Raw genomic sequence first — 24,229 nt, 5'->3', positions numbered from 1 at the left:
TTCAGGTCTCTTGAGTATGCAACAACCCAAACACCAACCACAGGTCCATTAACAGTAACAGAAGAGACATGTGTAGAAAGGACATATCTGAGTCCAACTCCATCACATTCAGGAACCCAAATTCCAAAGTAGGGCCAACTGACATGGCACTGAACTCCAGAGCTATCTGTCATGACCAAAGAACCTGTGGGTATCCACAGCCCTCAGGAGAACCAGTACCTGGACTTCTATCTACTTTGGATGTCTCTGGTACCCTGCTGAGGAATGCATAAGCATTATCCCCCTGATGACTGCCTTTTTATTTGAGACTCATAGCTATATAAACTCATTTGTCCTTTCCAGTTCCCCCTTTTATCAAAGGTCAAAAAGCAGTTTTTAACATCTGATATTACATGTAGGCTGAGATATTCTTCTGGTCTGAGTTGATCCTTTTATTCGAGGTCTTTTTCTAGTTACATCATCAGCTGGTGCTTGGTGGAAATCCCTCGGCACCAGGGAGGCTCATCCCCAGAAGTCGAGTCTCAGGCTGGGGGGAAAGTAATGCATTTACAAGCTGAGTTTGGCTTAGAGACTAGCCATATTTGAGCAGCATCGGGGCTCTCAGGAGGTAACTCTTAGGCACCCTGCAGTTCTAGGCCTAGTTCATATTTCAGGCACACAGGCTCATAATCAGCACCATCAGTATCAAGGGCTCATTGTTGGACCATCCATCTTTATTGGTCTTTGCCATTGCACTTGGGGGATTGTTGCTTTTCCATTGGGGAATGTGATAGAGTTCCCCTGGCTAGGAATTCAGCACTCTCTCAGTTGTCATTTTTAACTGAAACCACTATGGAATTGTCCAAACACTTTTATGTACCATGTATACATGTCCTGGAGAACTCCCTCCCAACCATGTGCCCCTATCAATACCACCCCACACCAGTGTTTCTCCCTGCCGTAGTTGAATCTCTCTGTAGTCCAAAACTTCTTTAAAAAGGAAGCCTAATATATTGCCAGGTTCCATTAATAGGAAAATGGAATATACTGATGGATTTAAAGTTTAGATATAGAATACATATTAAATTAGAAAAATTAAATGAAGGAAAAATAAATTGGGGTATCAAAAAATGAAAAGCTTTGTTTTTGATATATTGTCTGTCATCACTGCTATAGGTGTTGCCCTGTATGTATAGTGGCAAGGCAATTTCTTCCATTTCTTCCTCGGTGTCTACATCCTTTCCTTTTTTAATGGTATTTTTTTTTTATTTTTTAAAGATTTATTTTTTATTTATTTCTCTCCTCTTCCCCTCCCCCTCCAGTTGTCTGTTCTCTGTGTCCATTTTGCTGCGTGTTCTTGTTTTTGTCTGCTTCTGTTTTTGTCAGTGGCATGGGAATCTGTTTCTTTCTGTTGCGTCATCTTGTTGATGTCAGCTCTGCGTGTGGGTGGCACCATTCCTGGGCAGGCTGCACTTTCTTTCGCGCTGGGCGGCTCTCCTTACGGGGTGCACTCCTTGCCCATGGGGCTCCCCTACGTGGGGGACACCCCTGCGTGGCACGGCACTCCATGCGCGCATCAGCTCTGCACATGAGACAGCATACCAGGGATGAAACCCACTTGATCATGTTGTATAATTTTTTTGACATGTTGTTGAATAAGATTAGCAAGTATTTTGCTGAGGATTTTACTCACTTGCAAAGATTTTTTTCATTTATTTCTCCACCCCCCTCCCCCTGTTGCCCCTGTTGTCTAGTCTCTGTGTCCATTAGCTGTATGATCTTCTGTGTTTTTTTGTATTCTCATTAGGCAGCTCCAGGAACCGTTCCTGGGATCTTTTAGAGGGGGAGAGAGGCGATTACTCTCTTGCACCACCTCCACTCTAAGATTTTAGCATCTAGGTTCATTAGAGAGATTGGTCTGTAAATGTTACTTCTTGTGCTTTGTTTGTTTGGCTTTGGTATTAGGATATTGTTGGCATCATAAAATGAATTAAGCAATTTTCCTTCTATTTATATTTTTTGAATTTGTCCCTTTCCTCTAAATTGTCCTTCTTGTTGGCTTATTGTTTTTCAAAATATCCTCTTAAGATAGTCTTTATTTCTGCATGTTCAGTGGTAAAATACCCTTTTTCATTTCTTATTTTGTGTATTTGCACCTTCTCTCATATTTTCTTTGTTAGTCTAGCTAAGGGTTTGTCAATTTTATTGATCTTCTCAAAGAACCAGCTCTGTTATATTTTTTCTAGTGCTTTCTTATTTTCTTTCCTTCATAGTGGCTGGATCCTTGTACATTCCCACCAGTAGTGGATGAGTGTGCCCATTCCTCAACTTCTCCAACACTCATAGTCCTCTGGTTTTTTAATAGCTGCCATTCTAATTGGTGTAAGATATCTCCTTGTAGTTTTTATTTGCAATATTAATATATCACTGATTTTAACCAGTTATCATATATGTTGCATTTTTTTTTGGAAAATGGAAGAAATTATGTTTTCTGGCTCATAGCTTTACAAAATCATTTCTTAACTATCCCATTATGTATTCATATAGATTGTGGGCATTGTAGAGTGAACCATCCAAAATTCTACTCCTATTTGAAGAAAGGAAGAAAATGACTAGAGACTATTTGCTTGTTACACCTGGGAGATGTGGTGCCAATGGCATCTAGTGTGTGTATACCAGAGATACTGCCAAACATCCTGCATTGCATAGGATAGTCCACTACAAATGAATTATCCAAACTCTAATGTGAATAGTGTCAAAGTTGGGAAATTTGCCATAAATAATCTCTTTTCCACAGTTGTTCAGATCCCTTGAGTTTTAATCTTCTGTATATCGTAGAATATTGAAGTGGGAGAGGGAGATGGAGAGGAAAACAAAAGATTGGAAGTGAATAAGTACATTTTGGCAAGGTGGAGAAAACCATCTCTCCCCATTTGCAGTACCCTTAATTCAGTCCCTCAATTTCAAATTAAGCAAGCATCATTTTATATAATAGACCAAGTTAGAATATTGGAGAAAGTAAAACTGGTCTACTACTAGGGGACAGAAGCATGAAGAAAAGTGTAATTATTATATAAATGCCTTTATTTGAACTAATACATTGCTACCAGAATACATAACATTTCAGAGTTAAAGTAACATTATGATCTTGAATACTATAGCAAAGCAAGAGTACATAAAGTCCTACATATATATTTAAAATTTTTAGTAACCACATCTTCTTATTTCAGTTGCAAAATTTAAAAAAGTTTTGTACACTTAGCATACCTGGCCTACTTCTGAGTACTTTCTCTTCTCCAAAGTGTCTTATTCAAAAGCATTTTATACTTAAAGGGAGAAGTTGGTGATACAGATTTAAAAAAAATAATCTGTCAACTGTTTATAGCTTTGGTGGGTAAGGGATGATACAAATTTAAAGAACATTTTTCCTCTACCTGTATTGCATGCTTTTTACTTATTTGTAGACCTCTTTAAAGAGTAGCAAAATGAGCAGTTTTGTTTAATGTAATCAAAATATTCTTAAATGTACAAAAAAAGGATCATGTAGAAAGAATACTGTAAAAACATATTATTTTAAGAATAAAAGAATATTAAAAGGTTTTATTACATTCTGCATAGCCAGTTACTTCTGCAAATTTTCAGTACTATAATGATAAGCAAAGGATACTCATTTCCAAATACCCTCTGACCAAAGTCTTGAATAAGAACTATCACAGTGGATGGATAGCAAAATTACTGTCTAACTATATTCATAACTAATCGCCTAAGCAAGTCCCAATAGGTGGACATTCTAAGAGGGGAAAGATGCATAGCGAGAAATAACATACAGCAACAGGAAACGTCAAGGGCAGCAACATAGGAGAGAGTAAAATGGTTTGGCTATGAGCACACTTCAGGTATATCTGACAAATACAACTGTGACCATTGGAAAGAGCAGTTGTTTTTATTAAAACCCTTCACCCTGAGGCCTCTGGTGATGAGCTAGTCACGTTAATTTAAAAAAGTCCTTTGACCAACAGTTCTTAAGCCAGGGATACTTCTTCCTGGAAAGAGCTAACCTGCTAATCATGCACCTGGGAGCAAGGTTGTTTTTATGCAGATTGGTTATTTTACACTCTCTTCATACCCCTGCCCATCAAGCATGCAAACACAGTCATAACCATCTTGGGCTTTACTTCCACAAGGTCTTCAGGGAGAGCGTAAACCCTGGCTCCAATTCTTCTAGCCATTGAAACCGCATACCTATTTTATGAGGAAACAAAAATTAGGGTGATATTCTTGTCAGTCAATGGAATTATATGAGACATCAGTTTCCTCTTATATACTCATTTGGCTGGCATGCAAAAATTCCATTTGGAAGTTCAAATCTGAAGGAGTTCACTTTTTTGAGGTCTAGTTTTCAGTTGGTTTTGTTTTTGAGTTCACTTTTAAGTTACGTAAGGAGTTTAAATTCTATTACCTGGGAGTGATCATTTTTATTATTACCCTTCTCCAGTATAAAATGAGAATTAAGCTTGAAGTATTGACTTGACAGAAAATGAAAAAAAAATATATGAATTTTCAGATTGGCTTTAGATTCAACAATGTTGATATTTTCATTAAGCATGTAATAAAATAACAGACACTCTTATGTAATCCTAGAGATGTGGGGTGAAACTACATCAAGATGTCAAATTAAAGTTGCTTAGGTAGATGCAGTGAATACTTCTAAATATTTGAGGATGGGAGAATGCCTACAAGTACATTGACAGAGTGTCCTGACCAAGAAAAAGAAATGTTAGAGAAAGAGAGGGAAGAATTAAAGCATCCAGCTTGGAAAATTGTCTGGACCACACTTCAAGGGACACATGAAGCATTTCTAGGTGTTTTACAACAGTACTTTTTAAAGATTATTATACCAGTGAAGCAGATGTGGCTGAACTGATAGAGCATCCGCCTACCATCTGGGAGGTCCAAGGTTAAAACCCAGGGCCTCCTGGCCCATGTGGTGAGCTGGCCCACGTGCAGTGCTGCCATGTGCAAGGAGTGCCATGCCAAGGAGGATGTCCCCTGCGTAGTGGAGCCCCATGTGCAAGTCGTGCGCCGTGAAAGGAAAGCCGCCCTGAGCGAAAGAAGTGCAGCCTGCCCGGGAGTGGCATTGCACATAAGGAGAGGAGACGCATCAAGGTGACACAACGAAAAGAGACACAGATTCTTGATGCCGCCGAGAATGCAACTGGACACAGAAGAACACACAGCAAATGGACGCAAGAGAGCAGACAATGGGGGGGGGGGGGGAGGGAGAGGAGAGAAATAAAATAAATCTTAAAAAAAAGATTAAACCAAAAAGTTGCTGGAAAGAGATGTTTAAGAGCTCTTTTTATATTATGTATTATATATGATACATATCACATATATTGCAAGTATTTTTCAAGGAAAGAATAAATGACATGCTCAGCTTTGAACATTTTTAGGAATGCTTCTTGGTTATTCTTCAAAGCATTTCTATTTTCTGTGTATATTAGTAAAGCTTTCATGGGTCACCTATAGGAACCAAGTCATTGTCTAGGTCTTTGGTGGAGAAGGGAAAAAACAGGTTAAAAAAAAAAGTCTGCCTCAGTATTTAAACGGATGTAATTTTCAAGGAATAGTCTTCTGCTGAAGTTTATCAAGCTTCCTGCCAATTTAGAAACCAAGAAAGATAAATTTAACTTATGTAGAAAAAGAGATACATGTACCATAAAAGGTACATAAGTGGATAATGTGTTTAAGAGAGAATGAGAGAATACTCTAAAGTACAACTATCTTTAGCTCCTCCCCCCACACTGTGGTATAAGTTTGTAGCTGATTTGTGTGAAAAACATATACTATATTATTTCTGTAATCCACTAATGCACTAAATGACCAGGTACCTACTAGTTGTTAGGCACAATGCTAGGTTCTTTCCTTACCTTAAATATTTTATAAAAATTACATTTGTAAAATATAAGTACTCTTGCCCCAATTTTACTGACGAGGATTCTGAAATGTGAGAGGTTTCCCACAGATGATACCTCTTTTATGTGTCAGAGCCTGAAATAGAATCCAAATCTGACTGGCTGCAAAGTCTGTGATCTTTCCACGGTATTATGCAGTATATCTTACTTGGCATTGCTGTGCTTGTCATCTTCTGTTAAATTGCTTATCTTAACAAGGTCATAGTTAATGCAGCCAGGCTGGATGGCATCAATTAAATCTACCACTGCCAAACTGGTGCTGATTGCCTTGTCCTAGTATAAAAGAGGAACAAATCTGAGAATTTTAATTTGTAAAATGAACATATAATAATGCATATAAAGTGCCAAAAAAAAGCCCAGTGAACTAAAAGAGAATCCTGTTATTAGCCCAACAATAATATTTGGTCACAAAGAAACCAAAGATTCCTCTTCCAAATTTTGGACATCTCCTAGCACACATAATCTTTAGTAATAATATATAGCTTCTTACTTTAAAACTCTGAATGAAAGTTGATTTTCCAGCTTCACTCAATGTTCTGTTCACCCATGTTACAATAATGTCATCATTAGCTTTCTGACCCTCTCCAAGATCTTCTAGGACATTGAGGGTATATCTAAGAGATGAAGCCGGAGAAAAAGTCAATATACTTTAAAAGAAAAAATGAAAACATTAGGAAGATGCTTTATCTTCCTTTCTTTTATTCCTTAGGTTTAATTTTCAAAAAAGTTATTGAAATATATCACTCATACATAAACAAGAAGTGTACAGTAATAGTTGCAAACTTACAAAACAAACATATATAACATCACACAGGACTCTCGCATCTCATCCTACCACTAATATCTTCCATTGTTGTTAAACCTTTTTAACTAATGATTAAAGAACATAGTCAAAATATTAATACTAACCAAAGAATTTCCCCCAACTTCCTCTATTATTATTATTATCTTTATATCATTTATATATATTTATATATGAACATACAGGAACAATAAGTGTATAGTAAAAGTTGTAAACTTACAAAGCAAACGTGCGTGACATCATACAGGGGTCCCATACATCAACCCTTCACCAACACCTTGCATTGTCATGCGATGTTTGTTACAAATTATGAAAAAATATTGTCAAAATCTTACTACTCATTATACTCCTTATCTTATATTTGATGTATTTTTCTCCCAACCCCCTATTATTATTTAAAGAAATTTTTTTTATGATAGAAGTAGTAAACTTACAAAACAATCATGTACATGTGTGGAATTCCCAAATAACACCCCTCTATCAACACACCACACTGTGGTGGAACATTTGTTACAAATAATATAATATCAACTGATTGTTACCACGTCCATAGTGTACACTTGGCACATGCTTTCCATACTGCCCCATTATCAACACAGTACATCTTTGGCATAGATGCAAGAATATTATATTATTATTACTAAACACAGTTCATTGTCCACTCCAGTTGTATCTTCCCCCATGCTTCTCCACATTCCCACCACCCTGCAATAGTGATGTACATTTGCTCTAACTAACAAAGTACACTCTTGTCTCTGTACCATCAACTACAATTGTCATCCACCTCTTGATTTACTGTGCTATTCTGTTCCCAGAATATTCTCTAGCATTCTGTTAATTGGTATTTACATACTCAGACTTCCATTTTCAACCACATCCTCATTTATAAACTAGCTGTTAGTTACTATGTGTTAGCATCCACTCCACACATTTCGACACTTTTATAGCAAAGCTAATTAAAACTGCTACATACATTAACCATCAGTAGTCCATCTTAGTTCTCCTCTTATCTCCTTTAAGAATTCACCACCTGTTACCAGGTCTTGAAGCTATTTTTCCTACAATTTCTTCTAGAAGCTTTATGGTTATTCCTTTTATTTTTAGGTTTTTTTATCCATTTTGAGTTAATTTTTTGATAAGGTGTGAGATAGGGGTCTTCTTTCCTTCTTTTTGCTATGGATATCCAGTTATTTCAGCACCATTTGTTGAATGGACTGTACTGCCGAGATGTGTTGGTTTGACAGGCTAGTCAAAAATCACTTGACCATACATGTGAGGACCTGTTTCTGAACCACTAATTTGGTTCCATTGGTCTATGTGTCTGTCTTTATGCCAGTACCATGCTGTTTTTATCACTATAGCTAGGGAATATAAAATAAAGTGTAGAGAGGAGAGTTCACTTTTACTTTTTAAGATGTTTCTGGCTATTCAGGACCAGTTATCCTTCCAAATAAATTTGATAATCGTGTGTTCAATTAAAAAATGGATAGGGCATCCGCCTACCACATGGGAGGTCCACGGTTCAAAGCCTCCTTGACCCGTGTGGAGCTGGCCCATGCGCAGTGCTGATGCACGCAAGGAGTGCCCTGCCACGCAGGAGTGCCCCCCGTGTATGGGAGCTCCATGTGCAAGGAGTGCGTCCCATAAGGAGAGCCACCCAGCACAAAAGGAAGTTCAGCCTGCCCAGGAATGGTGCCACACACACGGATAGTTGATACAACAAGACACACAACAAAAAAAGAGACACAGATTCCCATGCTGCTGACAACAGAAGTAGACACAAGAACATGCAGCAAATGTACAGAGAGAACAGACTACTGGGGCGGGGGTGGGGGGGAAGGGAGAGAAATAAAAAACTATCCAGCCACAGAATAGCTCCTGTGGTAGCTTTTGCTGCCAAAGTAGGATGATCACTAATCTCTGCTGTTTGGCCAGCAATTTCCCAGAGAGTCAAGTGCAGATTCCCCTAGGTTCCTCCCTGTTGGAGGTGGGTTTGTGTCTTTTGCTAAAGTTGCAATCTGACCTGCAATGAAAGAAGCCAGTCCCACCAGCACTGTGATTTTCAGTCCTTCCTGCTTCCCCTTTTGCCAGGTGTGGAGTTAAGATGTTAGCCACAATCCGATTTCTGGCTTGAACAGGTTCAAACTTTAGCTGTTCACAGGATTCTTCTTTAGCCCCATGAATTTATTCATCAGTAGGTGAGGTTGGTGCCCAACTGTCTCTTCCTCCCCCATTTTCAGGAAGTGGAGCTTTCAATTCCAGCCACAGAATAGCTCCCAAGGCGGCCTGTGCTTCCAGTGGAGCATGGACACTGCCTCTGTGGCATGGAATGTTCTAGTTATGAATCTTCTCTGTAGATGGGCTGTCTGCTCCTTCCATTCCTTCAAGGATATGGCAGGATGCTCTTTTGGCCTCCTGGAGTCCAAGAAGGTGCTTCAGCTAGCTCCAGATAGCTCTGGGTATTTACTAAGTGCCCCATAGTAGGACCTGACTCCAGGAGCTCCTTACTCCAACGCCACCTTGCTGGTTGTCCCCTCTTCCTTAGGTTTTAAAGTATAATGGTTTCATGGAAAGAGATTCACACTACATGAGAAAACATATTTTAAATAGTAATGGCTTACAACTGATGTACCCTTTGCTGTGGCAGGAGGGAAGTTTACGGTGCTTTAATGAGTAAGCCCAACAGTCTACGAGAGACACATTTTGTACTATTCCAACAGTGGTAATGATTTAAAATAAGCTGTGTTCTGGCTGGTGCCCAGTCATCATGAATGCTATTCAGCATTTTAGGTAAGACACATTCATTTTCAAATGGATATATGTGGAAGTTTATAATTTTTTGACAATTTATTTATTGTTACTAAATGAGGCTTAAGTCTAGATGTCAGCCTTAGTATAAAAAAAGAATATTCAATGTTTTGCTGCCTAACTTACAAGGAACCATTTTCCATGGATCATCCAATATACTTTAATTACTTAAGGTCATTTTAGAGTCTAAATATAAGAAATTTCAAAGCTGTAGCTATTGATGTGTTTGCTTAAAAATAATAAGGACTGGGAAACAGACTTGGCCCAGTGGTTAGGGCGTCCGTCTACCACATGGGAGGTCTGTGGTTCAAACCCCTGGCCTCCTTGACCTGTGTGGAGCTGGCCCATGCGCAGTGCTGATGCGCTCAAGGAGTGCTGTGCCACGCAAGGGTGTCCCCCGCGTAGGGGAGCCCCACGCGCAAGGAGTGCGCCCGTGAGGAGAGCCGCCCAGCGTGAAAAGAAAGAGCAGCCTGCCCAGGAATGGCGCCGCCCACGCTTCCCGTGCCACTGACGACAACAGAAGCGGACAAAGAAACAAGACGCAGCAAATAGACACCGAGAACAGACAACCGGGGGGGGGGGGGGAATAAAACAAATAAATAAATCTTTAAAAAATAATAATAATAATAATGACTGAGGACTGTGGGACGATGGCAATGTACTAACAGGCAGAGCTCAATGTACTCATAAAAACAATGGAGAAAGAGCCAAAAGCTTTCCAAGAGAACTGCTTTGGGGGTCAGTGGACCAGGAAAGTGCCACACAACTTCCAGAAGGGTGAGGTACAGAGAGACAAAGAAGTTTAAATGACAAATATGAGTTTTCAAGCCCCTGTGGTTCCAGGAATGGCTCCCCTCCACCCCGCCTCCCAAGATATTAAGCTGGGGTAAAACCCTTGGCTCACTGTAGTCAACTTAGTGGAGAACAAAGTTGTTCTTTCGAGGGAAAAGGGAGGCAGAGTTGGGGGGCTTTTGTCCAGTGAATTCTCTCTACTGGAGATTCAACACAGGAACACAGGAAAGCCTACACTCAAATAACTCCATGGAAATGTGTGTTGACAAGTATCATCTGCTGGCTGCTCTGGAAATTCCATGGACAAAAACTCTGTATACTATCCCTGGGGGAAATTTTGTGCTCCATTAGAATGAGTTCCTGGCCTTATTTTGATAAGAATAAGTTGAATCAAATATCAAAGTAGGACACTTCCGGCAAGATGGTGGCTGAGTGAGCTTGCCTTGCCGTCTCTCCTGGGAAGAGGCAGCTGGGCACCGCTGGAGGTTCTCCGGGACCAGGCTTTTTCAGGATTTTTTCAGGGCAGGAAGTGTCTTGACATCGATTTGGTGGGAAGGTAACGGAAAGGACTGGTCTATAAGATATAATTTGGGACTTTTCAGGAGGGGGAGGCAAGATGGCGGCTGAGTGAACTTCCCGGTTACTAGCTCCTGGGGGGAATAGGCTGGGAGGCGTCGGAGACTCTTTGGGACCGGCTGTTTCGGGATTTTTCCTGGTCCGGAGGTGTCTGGACATCGATTTGGAGGGAAGGTAACAGAGAGGATCCATCTGTGAAATATACACGGAGATCCCAGCTACGTGTGGAGGACTCCCTCCTTGGGTAGGCGGAGCCGAGGCAGCTAGCACCGCGGCGGGTGGCGGGCGGGAGAGCCGAGCCACGCTGTGCCGCGGCGGGCGGTGGGCGGGAGAGCTGAGCCGCGCTGTGCCGCGGCAGCGGGCGGTGGGCGGGGAAGCCGAGTCCGGCCGAGCCCGGCTGAGCCGCAGTGGGTGGGGGGGCCGAGCCCAGCCACGCCGCGCCGGGCGGGAAAGCCGAGCTCAGCCGAGCCCAGCCGAGCCGCGGCGGGCGGCGGGCGGGGGACCGGAGCCCAGCTGAGCCCAGCCGAGCCTGGCGGCGGGGTTTCTGTTCTTTGTTTTTTGTTTTTTTTTTATTTTTTGTTGTTGTTGTTGTTCTTTTTTTTTTTTTTTCAATCCTCTCTTTCTTGTCCACAATATTCTTCTTATACTATTTTACCTTAACAATACAATAGGTCCTACAGGAAATACCTCACATTTGCTGGGTTTCCTCACCCTCCACTGCCTCATTTCTCTGTGAATAGATTTAGCCTATCTACACTATCCCCTTTCCCCTACAACTTGATATCCTCCACCATCTGCTATCTCTCCTATATTCCATCTCCCTTTCTTTGATCCACAAAGTGTCTAACTCTTAATTTCTAATACCTTTGTTAAGTTTTCCATCTGGTATTCGTCCCTGAAACTATTACCTTTCTTTTCTCTTTCCCTCTCTCACGAAAACAATAGCCTCTTAGTACGTACCACATTCCTCCCATATTCAGTCGTCTACCTCATTATAGGTACTTTCCTACTACTATAACTCTACACAATTTACATGATCTAACCTCCATCCTCCCAGAACTCATATTGTTGCTTTGTAAACATATATCACCAATACTACTTCACACTTTTTCCTTCCTTACACAATTGACTTTCCCCAGCACTAATACTTTCCTTTAAAGTGAGCTTAACTAGCAATAAGAAATTGGAATAAGAAGAACAAAGTGACAAAGAGAAGATATAACACTTACGCAAAAACAACAGCTAATTAATCTCCAAGACTAGACAAAGAAGCTAACGAACTGATTAAACCCGTCAAGAAAAAATTTTGACAAGACAGCAACAAAAATCTAAAAACCAAACCAGTAATCAGGAAAACATGGCTGAATCCAATCAACAAACTGAAAATCAGGAAGGGGGGCAGGACTTCGCACAAGCAATGAAAGATCTCAGAACATTTTTCACTGACAAATTTGATGAAGTAATGAAAGAGGTTAACAGCGTGAAGACAACACTTGGAGGGGAAACTGCAGACATGCGCAAAAAAATAACAGATATGATGGAAATGAACACCACAATTCAAGAAATCAAAAATACACTTGCAGCGAATATCAGCAGACTAGAAGAGGCAGAGCAGAGAATTAGTGATGTGGAAGACAGTGCATTGGAAATCAAACAGATAGTAGAAGTGGTCAATAAAAAGGTAGAAAAAATCCAGATAGGACTTAGGGACCTGAATGATAACGCAAAACGCTCAAACATACGTATTATAGGCATTCCAGAAGGAGAAGAGAAGGGAAAGGGGTCAGAAGGAGTGTTGCAGGAAATAATGAATGAAAACTTCCCAAATCTACTGAAAGAGACAGATGTACATATCCAAGAAGCACAGCACACTCCACTGGTCATAAACCCCAACAGGCCCACCCCAAGACATATACTTGTCAAATTATCCAATGCTCAAGACAAAGAAAAAATTCTAAAAGCAGCAAGAGAAAAGAAAACCATCACATACAAGGGAAACTCCATAAGATTAAGTGCTGATTTCTCATCTGAAACGATGGAGGCAAGAAGGCAGTGGTATGATATAGTCAAGGTACTAAAGGAAAAAAATCTCCAACCAAGAATACTCTATCCAGCTAAACTAGCATTCAAAAATGATGGAGAGTTCAAAATATTCACAGATAAACAGAAACTGAAAGAGTATATCAACAAGAAACCTCCCCTTCAAGAAATTCTTAAGGGAATTCTGCAGGAAGAAAGGAAAAAACAGGACAGTCAGAGATGGAGGAGAGTGTAAAAGCAACAAGAAAGACAAAAATAGAAGGGGAAAATAAAATAATACAAACAAAATATAACAAACACAAATCGAACCAAAATATGGCTACCATAAATATCTCTCTAAACGTAATAACACTGAATGTCAACGGATTAAACTCACCTATCAAAAGATTCAGACTGGGACACTGGATAAGGAAATACGACCCATCTATATGCTGCCTACAAGAGACACATCTTAGACCCAGAGACTCATGGAGGTTGAAAGTGAATGGCTGGAAAACAATCATACAAGCAAACAACAACCAAATAAAGGCAGGAGTAGCTATATTAATATCAGACAAAATAGACTTTAAATGCGAAACAATTGTGAGAGACAAAGAACGATACTATATTTTAGTGAAAGGGACAATTTGACAAGAAGATCGAACAACCATAAATATTTATGCTCCTAACAAGGGCGCCTCTAAATATGTGAGGCAAACGCTGGAAAAACTAAGTGAAAGAATAGATGCATCTACAATTATAGTGGGGGATTTTAATACACCACTATCAACTCTGGACAGAACATCTCAAAAGAGAATCACTAAAGAAACAAAACATTTGAACAGTATATTAGAAGAGCTGGATCTAATAGACATATATAGATCATTACACCCAAACACAGCAGGATATACATTTTTCTCAAACGCACATGGAACATTCTCCAAGATTGACCATATGCTAGGCCACAAAGAAAGGCTTAATGAATTCAGAAAGATCGAAATCATACAAAACAATATCTCTGACCACAGTGGAGTCAAGCTGGAAATTTGCAAGGGACAGAGACCCAGACTTCACACGACAATTTGGAAATTAAACAGCACACTCTTAGAAAAACAGTGGGTCAAAGAGGAAATCTCAAAAGAAATCAATGACTACCTTGAAACAAATGATAATGATAACACAACATACCAAAATTTATGGGATGCAGCAAAAGCGGTACTGAGAGGGAAATTTATAGCCATAAATTCATATATCAAAAAAGAAGAAAGAGCAGAAATTGAAGAATTTACTGCACATTTGAAGGAATTAGAAAAACAACAACAAAGTAACCCAACAGGAAGAAGAAGGAGGGAAATAACAAAGATAAGAGCAGAACTAAATGAAATAGAAAATAAGAAAGCACTTGAAAAAATAAACAAGACCAAGAGCTGATTTTTTGAGAAGATCAACAAAATTGACAAACCTTTAGCGAGACTAACAAAGAAAAAAAGAGAAAAGATGCAAATACACAAAGTAAGAAATGAGAAAGGTGATATCACCACTGACCCCACAGAAATAAAGACTATCATAAGAGGATACTTTGAAAAACTATATTCCAACAAAAATGACAATTTAGAGGAAATGGACAAATTCCTAGAAATACATAAGCAGCCCATACTGACGAAAGAAGAAATTGATGATCTTAACAAACCAATCACAAGCAAAGAGATAGAATCAGTCATTAAAAATCTCCCAACTAAGAAGAGCCCAGGGCCAGACGGCTTCACAGGTGAATTCTACAAAACATTCCGGAAAGAACTAACACCAATCCTGGTGAAACTATTCCAAAAAATTGAAACAGAAGGAACACTGCCTAATTCCTTCTATGATGCCAACATTACCCTAGTACCAAAGCCAAACAAAGACACCACAAGAAAGGAAAATTACAGACCAATTTCTCTAATGAACCTAGACGCAAAAATACTTAACAAAATACTTGCTAATCGTATTCAACAACACATTAAACGAATTATACACCATGACCAAGTGGGATTTATCCCAGGTATGCAAGGATGGTTCAACATAAGAAAATCAATCAATGCCATATGACCCAGCAATACCACTACTGGGTATATACACATCAGATCTGAAAACAAGGACACAAACCAATATATGTACACCAATGTTCATAGCAGCATTGTTCACCATCGCCAAAAGTTGGAATCAATCCAAAAGTCCATCAACAGATGAGTGGATCAATAAAATGTGGTATATACACACAATGGAATACTACTCAGCTGTAAGAACCAATACACTACAATCGCACGTGATAACATGGATGAACCTTGAGAATCTTATGTTAAGTGAAGCAACCCAGGCATTTGAAGGACAAATACTATATGACCTCAATGATATGAAATAAGTTAACTGCCTCAGAGAGCTAGAGTCTGGAAAAGTGGCTTAATGGAAATCGGGGGGTGGAGGAAGGATGTGAGTTAATGTCTGTAGGGGTGGAATCTGTGATGAGCTGGGGGTAAGTATGAGCACAAAGAAGGGACAAAATGGGGGCAAGGGGTTACCTTCGGGTGGGGTTTTCTGGGTTTGAGGGGGGCTGGGGATGGGAAGAGGGGTAATATGGTCCAAGAAATAGGTGGGAGGGAGGGGCAACATACAAACATGGGAGAGTGCCAGAAGTTCGTTGAGAACTAAATGTTGAGTAAAACGTACCAAAGTATAAATAGGAGGGTCACCTGGTTAGGACGCTCAGGGGGTATGGTCTGATGCGGGACGGACTCCGGAGGGAATAGCTGAAGGCTCATTTTGCAAAGGTGGGTTCTACCATTGGGTGGGGTGGACCCATATCCTGGGGAAGACTAATGCCGTCGAATAGAGAGAACTGTATCTCTCGTGAGAAAGGACGGCTCCCAGGGCATTAGATTGGCAGGCGTTGTGGGCCCTAAGGGGAGGGGAAAATGGACGTGCAATGGATAGAACAAAGGTAAATAAGGGGCAAAAGAGGAGTTATGTGAGAGTACACGGGGATGAATATAAAACAGCTAATATTACACCAAAAACATATAGGGGACGACAGACTAATAATGAAAATCATAAGACAAAACATAGGATAACTAAAAAATTTAGAAAACTGTACAACCTAAAGTATGGACCACATAGTAAGCACAAATGTCACCTTGTTTGAAAACTATAGTTTCGGAATCTGTACATCAGTTTCAGGAAATATGATATGAATAAGTTAAAAGATTATTGCTGTGGAAGGGAAAAGGATTTATGGTGGATATGGGGAAATACTGTATATTGTATATATGAATTTTGGTGATCTAAGACTCTTCTGAAGCTGACATTATGTTGGGATTCACTTTACGGGAAGTTTTGGATCACAGAGTGGTTCAACAATGGCAGCTGAGGAATACTGATATGGGATGTTATTGACAGGATATATATGGTTGACAGGGAGTTTTACAGGGCATATGCCCAGGGTATATGGTAATGTCTATATATACTCATAGTGGAAACAATTAAAAACAACAGCTGTGGGGGTACTGGGCTCCTGGCCGGGGGGTCACTGTGGTGGGCCCTGGGAGAGCAGTGGCAATCCTCCAGGTGCAACGGCAAGAACCAGGAAGGAAGGAGGGCCCAACAGTGGGCTCTTGATACTAATGGCTACACTTTTGAGCCTATGCACCTGCAATAAGAACAAGGCCTAGAGTAGCATTGTGCCTGGGGGTTTCCTCCTGACAGCCTGCATGTTACTCAAATGTGGCCACTCTCACAGCCAAACTCAGCGTGTAGATGTGATGCATTCCCCCCAGCGTGGGACACGACACCCGGGGATGAGCCTCCCTGGCACCGAGGGATCACTACTACCACATACCAGCTGAAGAAGCAACTAGAAAATGACCTTGAATTAAAGATTCAATGCGGAACAGCAGAATATACCTGTCTACATATAATAACATGACTTCGGGAAGCGGTTTGACCTAATGTAAGGGGGAAATGGAAAGGAGAAATGAGATTATAAGGCTGTGAGTCTCTAAAAAAGAGTCTGGAGGTTGTCAGAAGGAATACCCCTATGCACAACTGAACAGAGTCTAAGAGACAGATAAGGTAGATACAACCCCAGGTATTGGTTCTTTTGAGGGATAAAGAGACCCACGGGTTCTATGGTCATGGCAGAAGGGGTTCACTGCCATGACAGATGGCCCTTCTTTGGAGCTGGTGTTTCTGCGTGATGGAAATGGACTCAGAGGGGATCTCTTTTCACAAGACTTGCATGCTACTTTATTGGAATTGTAGTTGGTGCTGGGTTTAAGATATATGTAGGGGATTTGAATCTCTGGACTGATAATATGACACCCAGGCCCAGAGCCTCAACAGACTTCAGCTCCTACACTTTGACTTATTGGACTTACTCCACTCAGCTAACATGGAGTTGAAGAAGGTCAACCACCACAACATGGAGCCTAGAGTGTCTACAACTAGAAGCGGGAAGAGTGCATCCAGTACCCATGTGGAATCTAAGCCCTCACTTGACATAGGTGTGCAATGGACACAACCAATCCAATGTCCACAGAGGAAATGTGAAATGGGTGTGGGAACGGTAGCCATGGGGGCTGCTGGGTGTGGGGAACGGGAGGAAGAGATGAGATGTGGAGGCATTTTCGGGACGTGGAGTTGTCCTGGATAGTGCTTCACGGACAATTACGGTACACTGTAGATCCCCCCAGGGCCCACTGGATGGAACGTGAGAGAGTCTGGGCTATGATGTGGACCATTGACTATGGGGTGCAGTGATGCTCAGAGATGAACTTACCAGGTGCAATGGATGTATCACGATGATGGGAGAGAGTGTTGCTGTGGGGGGAGTGGGGGGCGGGGGCGGTGGGGTTGAATGGGACCTCATATATTTTTTTTAATGTAATTAAAAAATAATAATAAATAAATATTTAATAAAAAAAAGAAAAAAAAAGGTTTAAGGTAAGGATATAGTCTGTTTTTTTTTTTTGCATAGTCTATTTATGGAATAATTCTTTCCCCACTGATTTGTGATATAAACTTCATATGTGCTAAATTCAGATATTCTATTTCAGAAGTATCTAACATCTTTATTAAGATATGATTCACTAATCATACAATTTTATCATTTTTTAAAGTATGTAAATCAGTGGTTTTAATATATTCACAGGGTTGTGCAAATGTCAATGTTATCTAAGTTTAGAACATTTTTATTACTTGAAAAGAAACCCATACCTATTAGCAATCACTATTTCCCTCCAACTTTGTGAGCCCTGTACAACCACTAGATTTGCCTATTCTGGATATCATATAATATGTGGATTTTTGTGACTGGTTTCTTTCATTTACCATTATATTTTCAAGGTTTATCCATGTTGTACCATGTTTCAGTACTTCATTTCTTTTTATTGTGAATAATACTCTATTATTTGGATATACCATGTTTTTAAATCCATTCAGTAGTTTATGAGCATTTGAGTTGTTTCTACTTCGGGGCTACTATGAAAAATACAGCTTTCAACATTTGCCTACAAAAAAAAAAAATCAAAGTAAAACTTGGGAAAAAAAATTAGACAAGGAACAGATATTGGCCATCAGAGTAAATTCACCAATTCCGATGCTTAGAAATTAGCAAAAATTTACAAGTCATACTAGTAAACAGGAAGAGATAGCCCAGTCAAAGGAACTAACCAAATAATCCTGAAGAGGTACAGGATTTTTTTTTTAATATTTATAGAAACTTTTATTTATAATAACCACAAGCTAGGAGAAGCCAAAATGTCCTTTACTAGGTGAATGGATAACCAAACTGTGGCACAACTAGGCCCTCATAGTTACTCAGCAGTAAAAAGGAAAGAGTTACCTTCCACAGAAAGACATGGATGCATCACAAAATCATAGAGGTACAGGATTTAATACAATTAATCAGTGATAATCATACAACTTTACTAAATCACTTCAATGAAATTAAAGAAAATATGACTAAAGAAATGAAGGAAATTAAGAAGTCACTGTTTGAGTTTAAAGAAAATTTGGAAAGCCTACAAAGAAAAGTAACAGACCTTATTGGAATGAAAGTCATGATGGATGATATTAAAAACACATTAGAGTCACATAAGACCAGATTTGATCTTTGCCATTGCACTCGAGGGACTGTTGCTGTTCCAATAGCTCAAAGACAGAATTAGTGATTTCGAAGACAGAACATCTGAAGTGTAAAAGGAAGTAGAATAGAGAAATGAAAAAAATGGAACAGATTCTCAAGGAATTGAATTATAATGCAAAATGCACATCGTTCATGTTTTTTGTGTTCCAGAAATAGAAGAGAATGGAAAAGGGGCAGAAAGAATATTTCAGAAAATAATGAAGGAAAACTTCCTAACCCTTATGAAAGACATAAATATCAATATTCAAGAAGGACAATGCACCCCAAACAGAGTAATTCTAAATAGACCTACAACAGGACACCTACTATTGAGAATGACAGATATCAGAGATAAAGAGAGGATTCTGAAAGCAGCAAGAAAAAAGAAGGTATCACATCAAGGGAAAATCAATAAGATTAATCAACAACCTCTCATCAGAAACCATGAAGATGAGAAGAAAGTGGTACGATATAATTAACGTACAGAAAGAGAAAAACTGACAGCCAAGAATTCTGTATCAGGAAAAACTGGCCTTCAGAAATGAAGGTTGGTTCAAAGTCTTCACAGACAAACAAAACTGATAGAGTATGTTACCAAGGACCAGAATTACAAGAGAGACTAAATGGAGTCCTGCATCCTGAAAGGAAAAAACAAAGGTGCAAGATTTAGAGAAGAGTTTAGAAATGAATATCATTAAGAAGAGTCTGATCTATAGTCAAGTGATTTTTGTTAAGACTGCGGAGCCCTCCCTGCTGGGCGAGAGCCATCTGCTCAGCAAGTGGTACTGGGAAAATGGATATACATATCCAAAATAAAGAAAGACCTTTACCCCCCACCTTGTACAAAAATTAACCCAAAACAGATCAAGAACCTAAACATAAGACTGACAACCATAAAATTCCTAGAACGAAATGTAGGAAAACATCTTCAGGATCTTGTGGAGGCATTAATTTCTTAAACCTTACATCAGAAACACAAGCAACAAAAGAAATAACAGTTAAGTGGGACCTCCTCAAAATTAAACTTTTGCATCTCAAAGGACTTTGTCAAAAGGGTGAAAAGGCAGCTAACTCGATGGGAGAAAATATTTGGAAACCACATATCCAATAAGGGTTTAATATCTGTAATATACAAAGAGATTATACAACTCAACAATAAAGAGACAATCCACTAGAATAAAAAATGGGCAAAAGACTTGATTGTTTAAAGAACAAGTACAAATGGTGAAGAAACACATGAAAGAAATGATCAACATCACTAGTGATAGGTAAATGAAAGTCAGAATTACAATGAGATATCACTTCACACCTATTAGACTGGCCATTATTAAAAAGTTAGAAAACTGTAAATGTTGGAGAGGATGTGGAGAGATAGGATTGCTTATTCACTGTTTGTGGGAATGTAGAATGGTACAACCACTGTGGAGGAATGTTTGGCAGTTTCTAAGGGAGTTGCATATAGATTTGCCATGTGACCTAGAAATACCATTACTTGGTATATACTCAGAAGAACAGAGAGCAGAGATGCAAAAAACTATCTGTACACCAATGTTCAAATGGGCATTATTCATGATTACCAACAGTTGCAAACAATCCAGGTGGTCATGAACTGATGAATGGATAAACAAACTCTGGTTATACACACAGTGGAATATTATGTGGCGGTAAGAAGAAATGAAGTCATGAAGCATGTGACAACATGGATGAACCTGGAGGGCATTATTTTGAGTGAAGCAAGCCATACACAAAAGAACAAATATTGTATGATTGCACTATTATGAACTAAATATATTGTGTAAACTCATGGAGTTAATAATTAGAATATAGGTCACCAGGAAATTAAAGAAGGGTAGAGAATGGAAAGCTAAGGGTCAATCTGTGCAGGATTGGTAAAATGGTTGTTTGTAAATCTTTGGAAATGAATAGAAATTGTTAAAGCATATCCAGGTGTTCATAACTAGCAGTATTATTCTATGGCTATGACAGTGCTTAAAAGGGACAGTTTAAGGTCATGTATATTACTAGAAGAAAGGCTAAAAATTGTAGCATGGGATTATATTAGATATTAAAACCTCATGTAAAACATAAATATGGGTGATATTGCATATATAAGACAGTTTTTACAAAATATACATACAAATATATTAGAGAGAAGGAAAAAGAATAGCAGCTATGCACAGCAGGGGAAGTATAGAGAGACTGAGAGGTGATGAGTTTTGGTTGATTTTGTTCATTATTATTATTATTGGAATAATGAAAGTGCTCTAAGAATGACTGAATGATAAATGCAGAAATACCTGTTTACATCAAATACCATCAATTGTACACTTTGGATGGATATATGCTTTATTCATATGTATCAATAAAGTGGATTTGATAAGTAAAAAAATAATAAGTACTGGGCATTGATCAAGATTATGAAGTAAGAAGCTTCAGGGCTCTGTCTGCCTACAGAAGCTTTGAAAAACCATCAAGACACGGCAGAAATATCTTTTACAAAGATCCAGAAAATAAATGCCTGCACAGACAGGGCAAACATCTAATCAAGACAAGGGATATTTAAAAGTGGTACATCTCTTGGAGCTGTAGCTTTCTCCTCCCCCATCCATCACCAGCTCAGCAGAGAGCCATTCCAAGTTCCCAGTGCAGATCCCCAGTCCTAGTTCTAGAGGTAGCAGAGTAAACTTTGTGCACATACTGGGGGCACACAGAGCTCTGAGAGTAGTCAAGTTGATGATTGAAGCCAGATTTTGCTGGTTTTAAGATATGCAGTGAATATCCAGGACCCTCAGTGAGGAAACCATTTCCTAGAGAAGAGGGTACATTTAGAACTGTGTAAATGGGGGAATTTCTACAGCCAAATATGCACATCCAAGACAAGATGCATGCACAGTAAACATCATACATTTTGGCCTGGAGCTCTCCTCTAAACTCATTATATAGATGAACTCTGAAGTCGAGCACTTTCACAGGTTAACCTGCAAAGTTTGGGAAAGTATTTTCCTTTTTTCTTCTTTTGTTAATTTTTTGTTAACTCCTTGCATTCAGGGAAAGCTCTGCCATAACACAAGCTGTATGTAAGCTTAAGGACAGATGCCTCAGAGTCTCAATTCCAGTGATAATATTAAAATATCGACATGTCCAAGTTTCAACCAAAGGTTTTAAAACATACAGAGAAGTAGGAAGTGATAGTCCAGGCAAAAGAGAAAATTAAAGCCTTAGAATACATCAGTGAGGAGGACCAGACCTGGGACATTCCAGACAAAAAGTTTTTAAAAAATGGTCCTAATTATGCTTAAAGAGCTGAAGAAAAATATGGACAAAGAACTAAAGGAAATCAGGAAAATGAAAGATAAACACAAAAAGAATATAAACAGAGAGATGGAAATTATGAAATGGAACCAAACAGAACTGAAGACCACAGTAACAGAAATTAAGCTGCTCCAACAGCAGATTGGAGCTGGCAGAAGAAACAATTAGAGAAATTGAAAATAAGACTATTGAAATTATGAAGAAAGGGGAACAGAGTCTGAGGAACCTGTGGGACACCATCAGGTATCACTATATGCATTGTGGAAGTCCCAGAAGGAGAAGAAATAAGGGGTAGAGAGAACATTTAAAGAAATAATAGCTGAAAATGTCTCAAATTTAATGAAAGACATGAGTATACTCTGCTAAGATGCTTATCAAAATCAAAATGGGATAATCTCAAATAGACTCACACTGTACACCAAATTATTGAATGCCAAAGATTGAGAGAATTTTGAAAGCTGCAACAGAGAAGCAATGTGTCACATACCTCAATAAGATTAAGTGTCAATTTCTTATTGGAAATCACAGAGGCAAGATAGTAATGAAGAGACATTTAAAGCACCGAAATAAAAAAATTTCAACTAAGAATTCTGTATTCAGGAAAACTGTCTTTCAAAAATGAAGGAGGGATTAAGACATTTCCAGATCAAATAATGCTGAAAGATTTCAACACCACTAGACCAACCCTATAAGAAATGCTAAAGGGTCCTGGGTGGTGCCCCAGGGACAATTGTCGGATGTTGTATGTCCTCCCATGGCCCACTGGATGGAACGTGGGAAAGTGTGGGCTATGGTGTGGAACACGGGACATGGGGTGCAGCGATGCCCAGAGATGTACTCACCAGACGCAGTGGATGTGACATGATGATGGGCGAGAGTGTTACTGTGGGGGGAGTGGTGGGGTGGGGGTGGTGGGGGCGAATGGGGACCTCATTTTTTTTTAATGTAATATCTTTTAAAAAAAATGAATAAATTGAGTAGAATTTGGAAAAAAAAAAAGAAATGCTAAAGGGAGTTCTGCAGGTTAAAAGTAAAAGACACTAGACAATTGACTGAAGCCACAAGAAGATCTATGACAGGGATAATGATATCGGTAAATATAAATACCACTATTATTGTATTTTTTATTTGTAACTCTATTTTTTAATTTTCTACAGGTTCTAAAAGGCAAATGCATAAAATGTAATGACATATTAATGATTTTTGGACTCATAATGTATAAATAAGTAATTTGTGAAAAGAACTACATAAAGGTGTGGGGTTGGAAGAGAACAGGAACATATTTTACGTATGTTTCTGTAGTTAAAGCAAATGAGATTGTTATAGATTTAGGATGTTAAACTTAAATTCCATGGTAACACAAGGAAAATATCAGATAAAATGCAAATTCATATAGACAGAATATAGAGTGTAGGTTACCAGGGATGAGGGGAAGTGGTAATGTACAGTTAATGCAAAATCAAAGTAGGGTTTCTGTTTGGGATAAAAGGGAATTTCTAGTAATGGATGGTGGTGAGGGTACTGCAGCATTGTGGATGTGAGTATTCTCACTGAATTGTATGTTTGGCAGGGAATGCAATAGGAAGTTTTATGTTGTATATATGTTTCTTCATTTAAAAAGAAAGAAAAGAAGAACTAAAGAAATAAAGGTAATTAAATGCAATACATGATACTGGAAGGGATCTCAATAGAGAAGAAAAGATTCAAAAGGACATTGAAACATAAGAAAAAATTGGAATATAGACTTAAGCTTTACACTAATGTTAAATTTCCTGAACTGCACTTAAGGTGATTATATAAGTGAATATC

At 39.1% G+C, this 24,229-nt stretch overlaps 1 protein-coding gene across 6 annotated transcripts in view; it reads right to left on the bottom strand.

The window, feature by feature from the left end:
• Nucleotides 1-3,045: 3,045 nt before the first annotated feature.
• Nucleotides 3,046-24,229, bottom strand: part of PLS3 (plastin 3) — a 115,873-nt gene continuing 94,689 nt past the window's right edge. For all 6 annotated transcript variants that reach the window (XM_058291817.1, XM_058291813.2, XM_058291814.2 and 3 more), the window contains 3 exons: nt 6,445-6,568; nt 6,103-6,227; nt 3,046-4,221 (listed from right to left, as the gene is read on the bottom strand). In XM_058291817.1, the coding sequence (XP_058147800.1) occupies nt 4,089-4,221; nt 6,103-6,227; nt 6,445-6,568 (382 nt within the window). In that variant the 3' untranslated portion in view covers nt 3,046-4,088. The remainder of the gene's footprint in view (nt 4,222-6,102; nt 6,228-6,444; nt 6,569-24,229) is intronic.

This window comes from Dasypus novemcinctus, chromosome X (genome assembly GCF_030445035.2).
Source record: "Dasypus novemcinctus isolate mDasNov1 chromosome X, mDasNov1.1.hap2, whole genome shotgun sequence".
Taxonomy (NCBI): domain Eukaryota; kingdom Metazoa; phylum Chordata; class Mammalia; order Cingulata; family Dasypodidae; genus Dasypus; species Dasypus novemcinctus.
The sequence above is the reverse complement of the archived record's forward strand: the minus strand, read 5'-3'. Positions and strand labels throughout refer to the sequence as shown.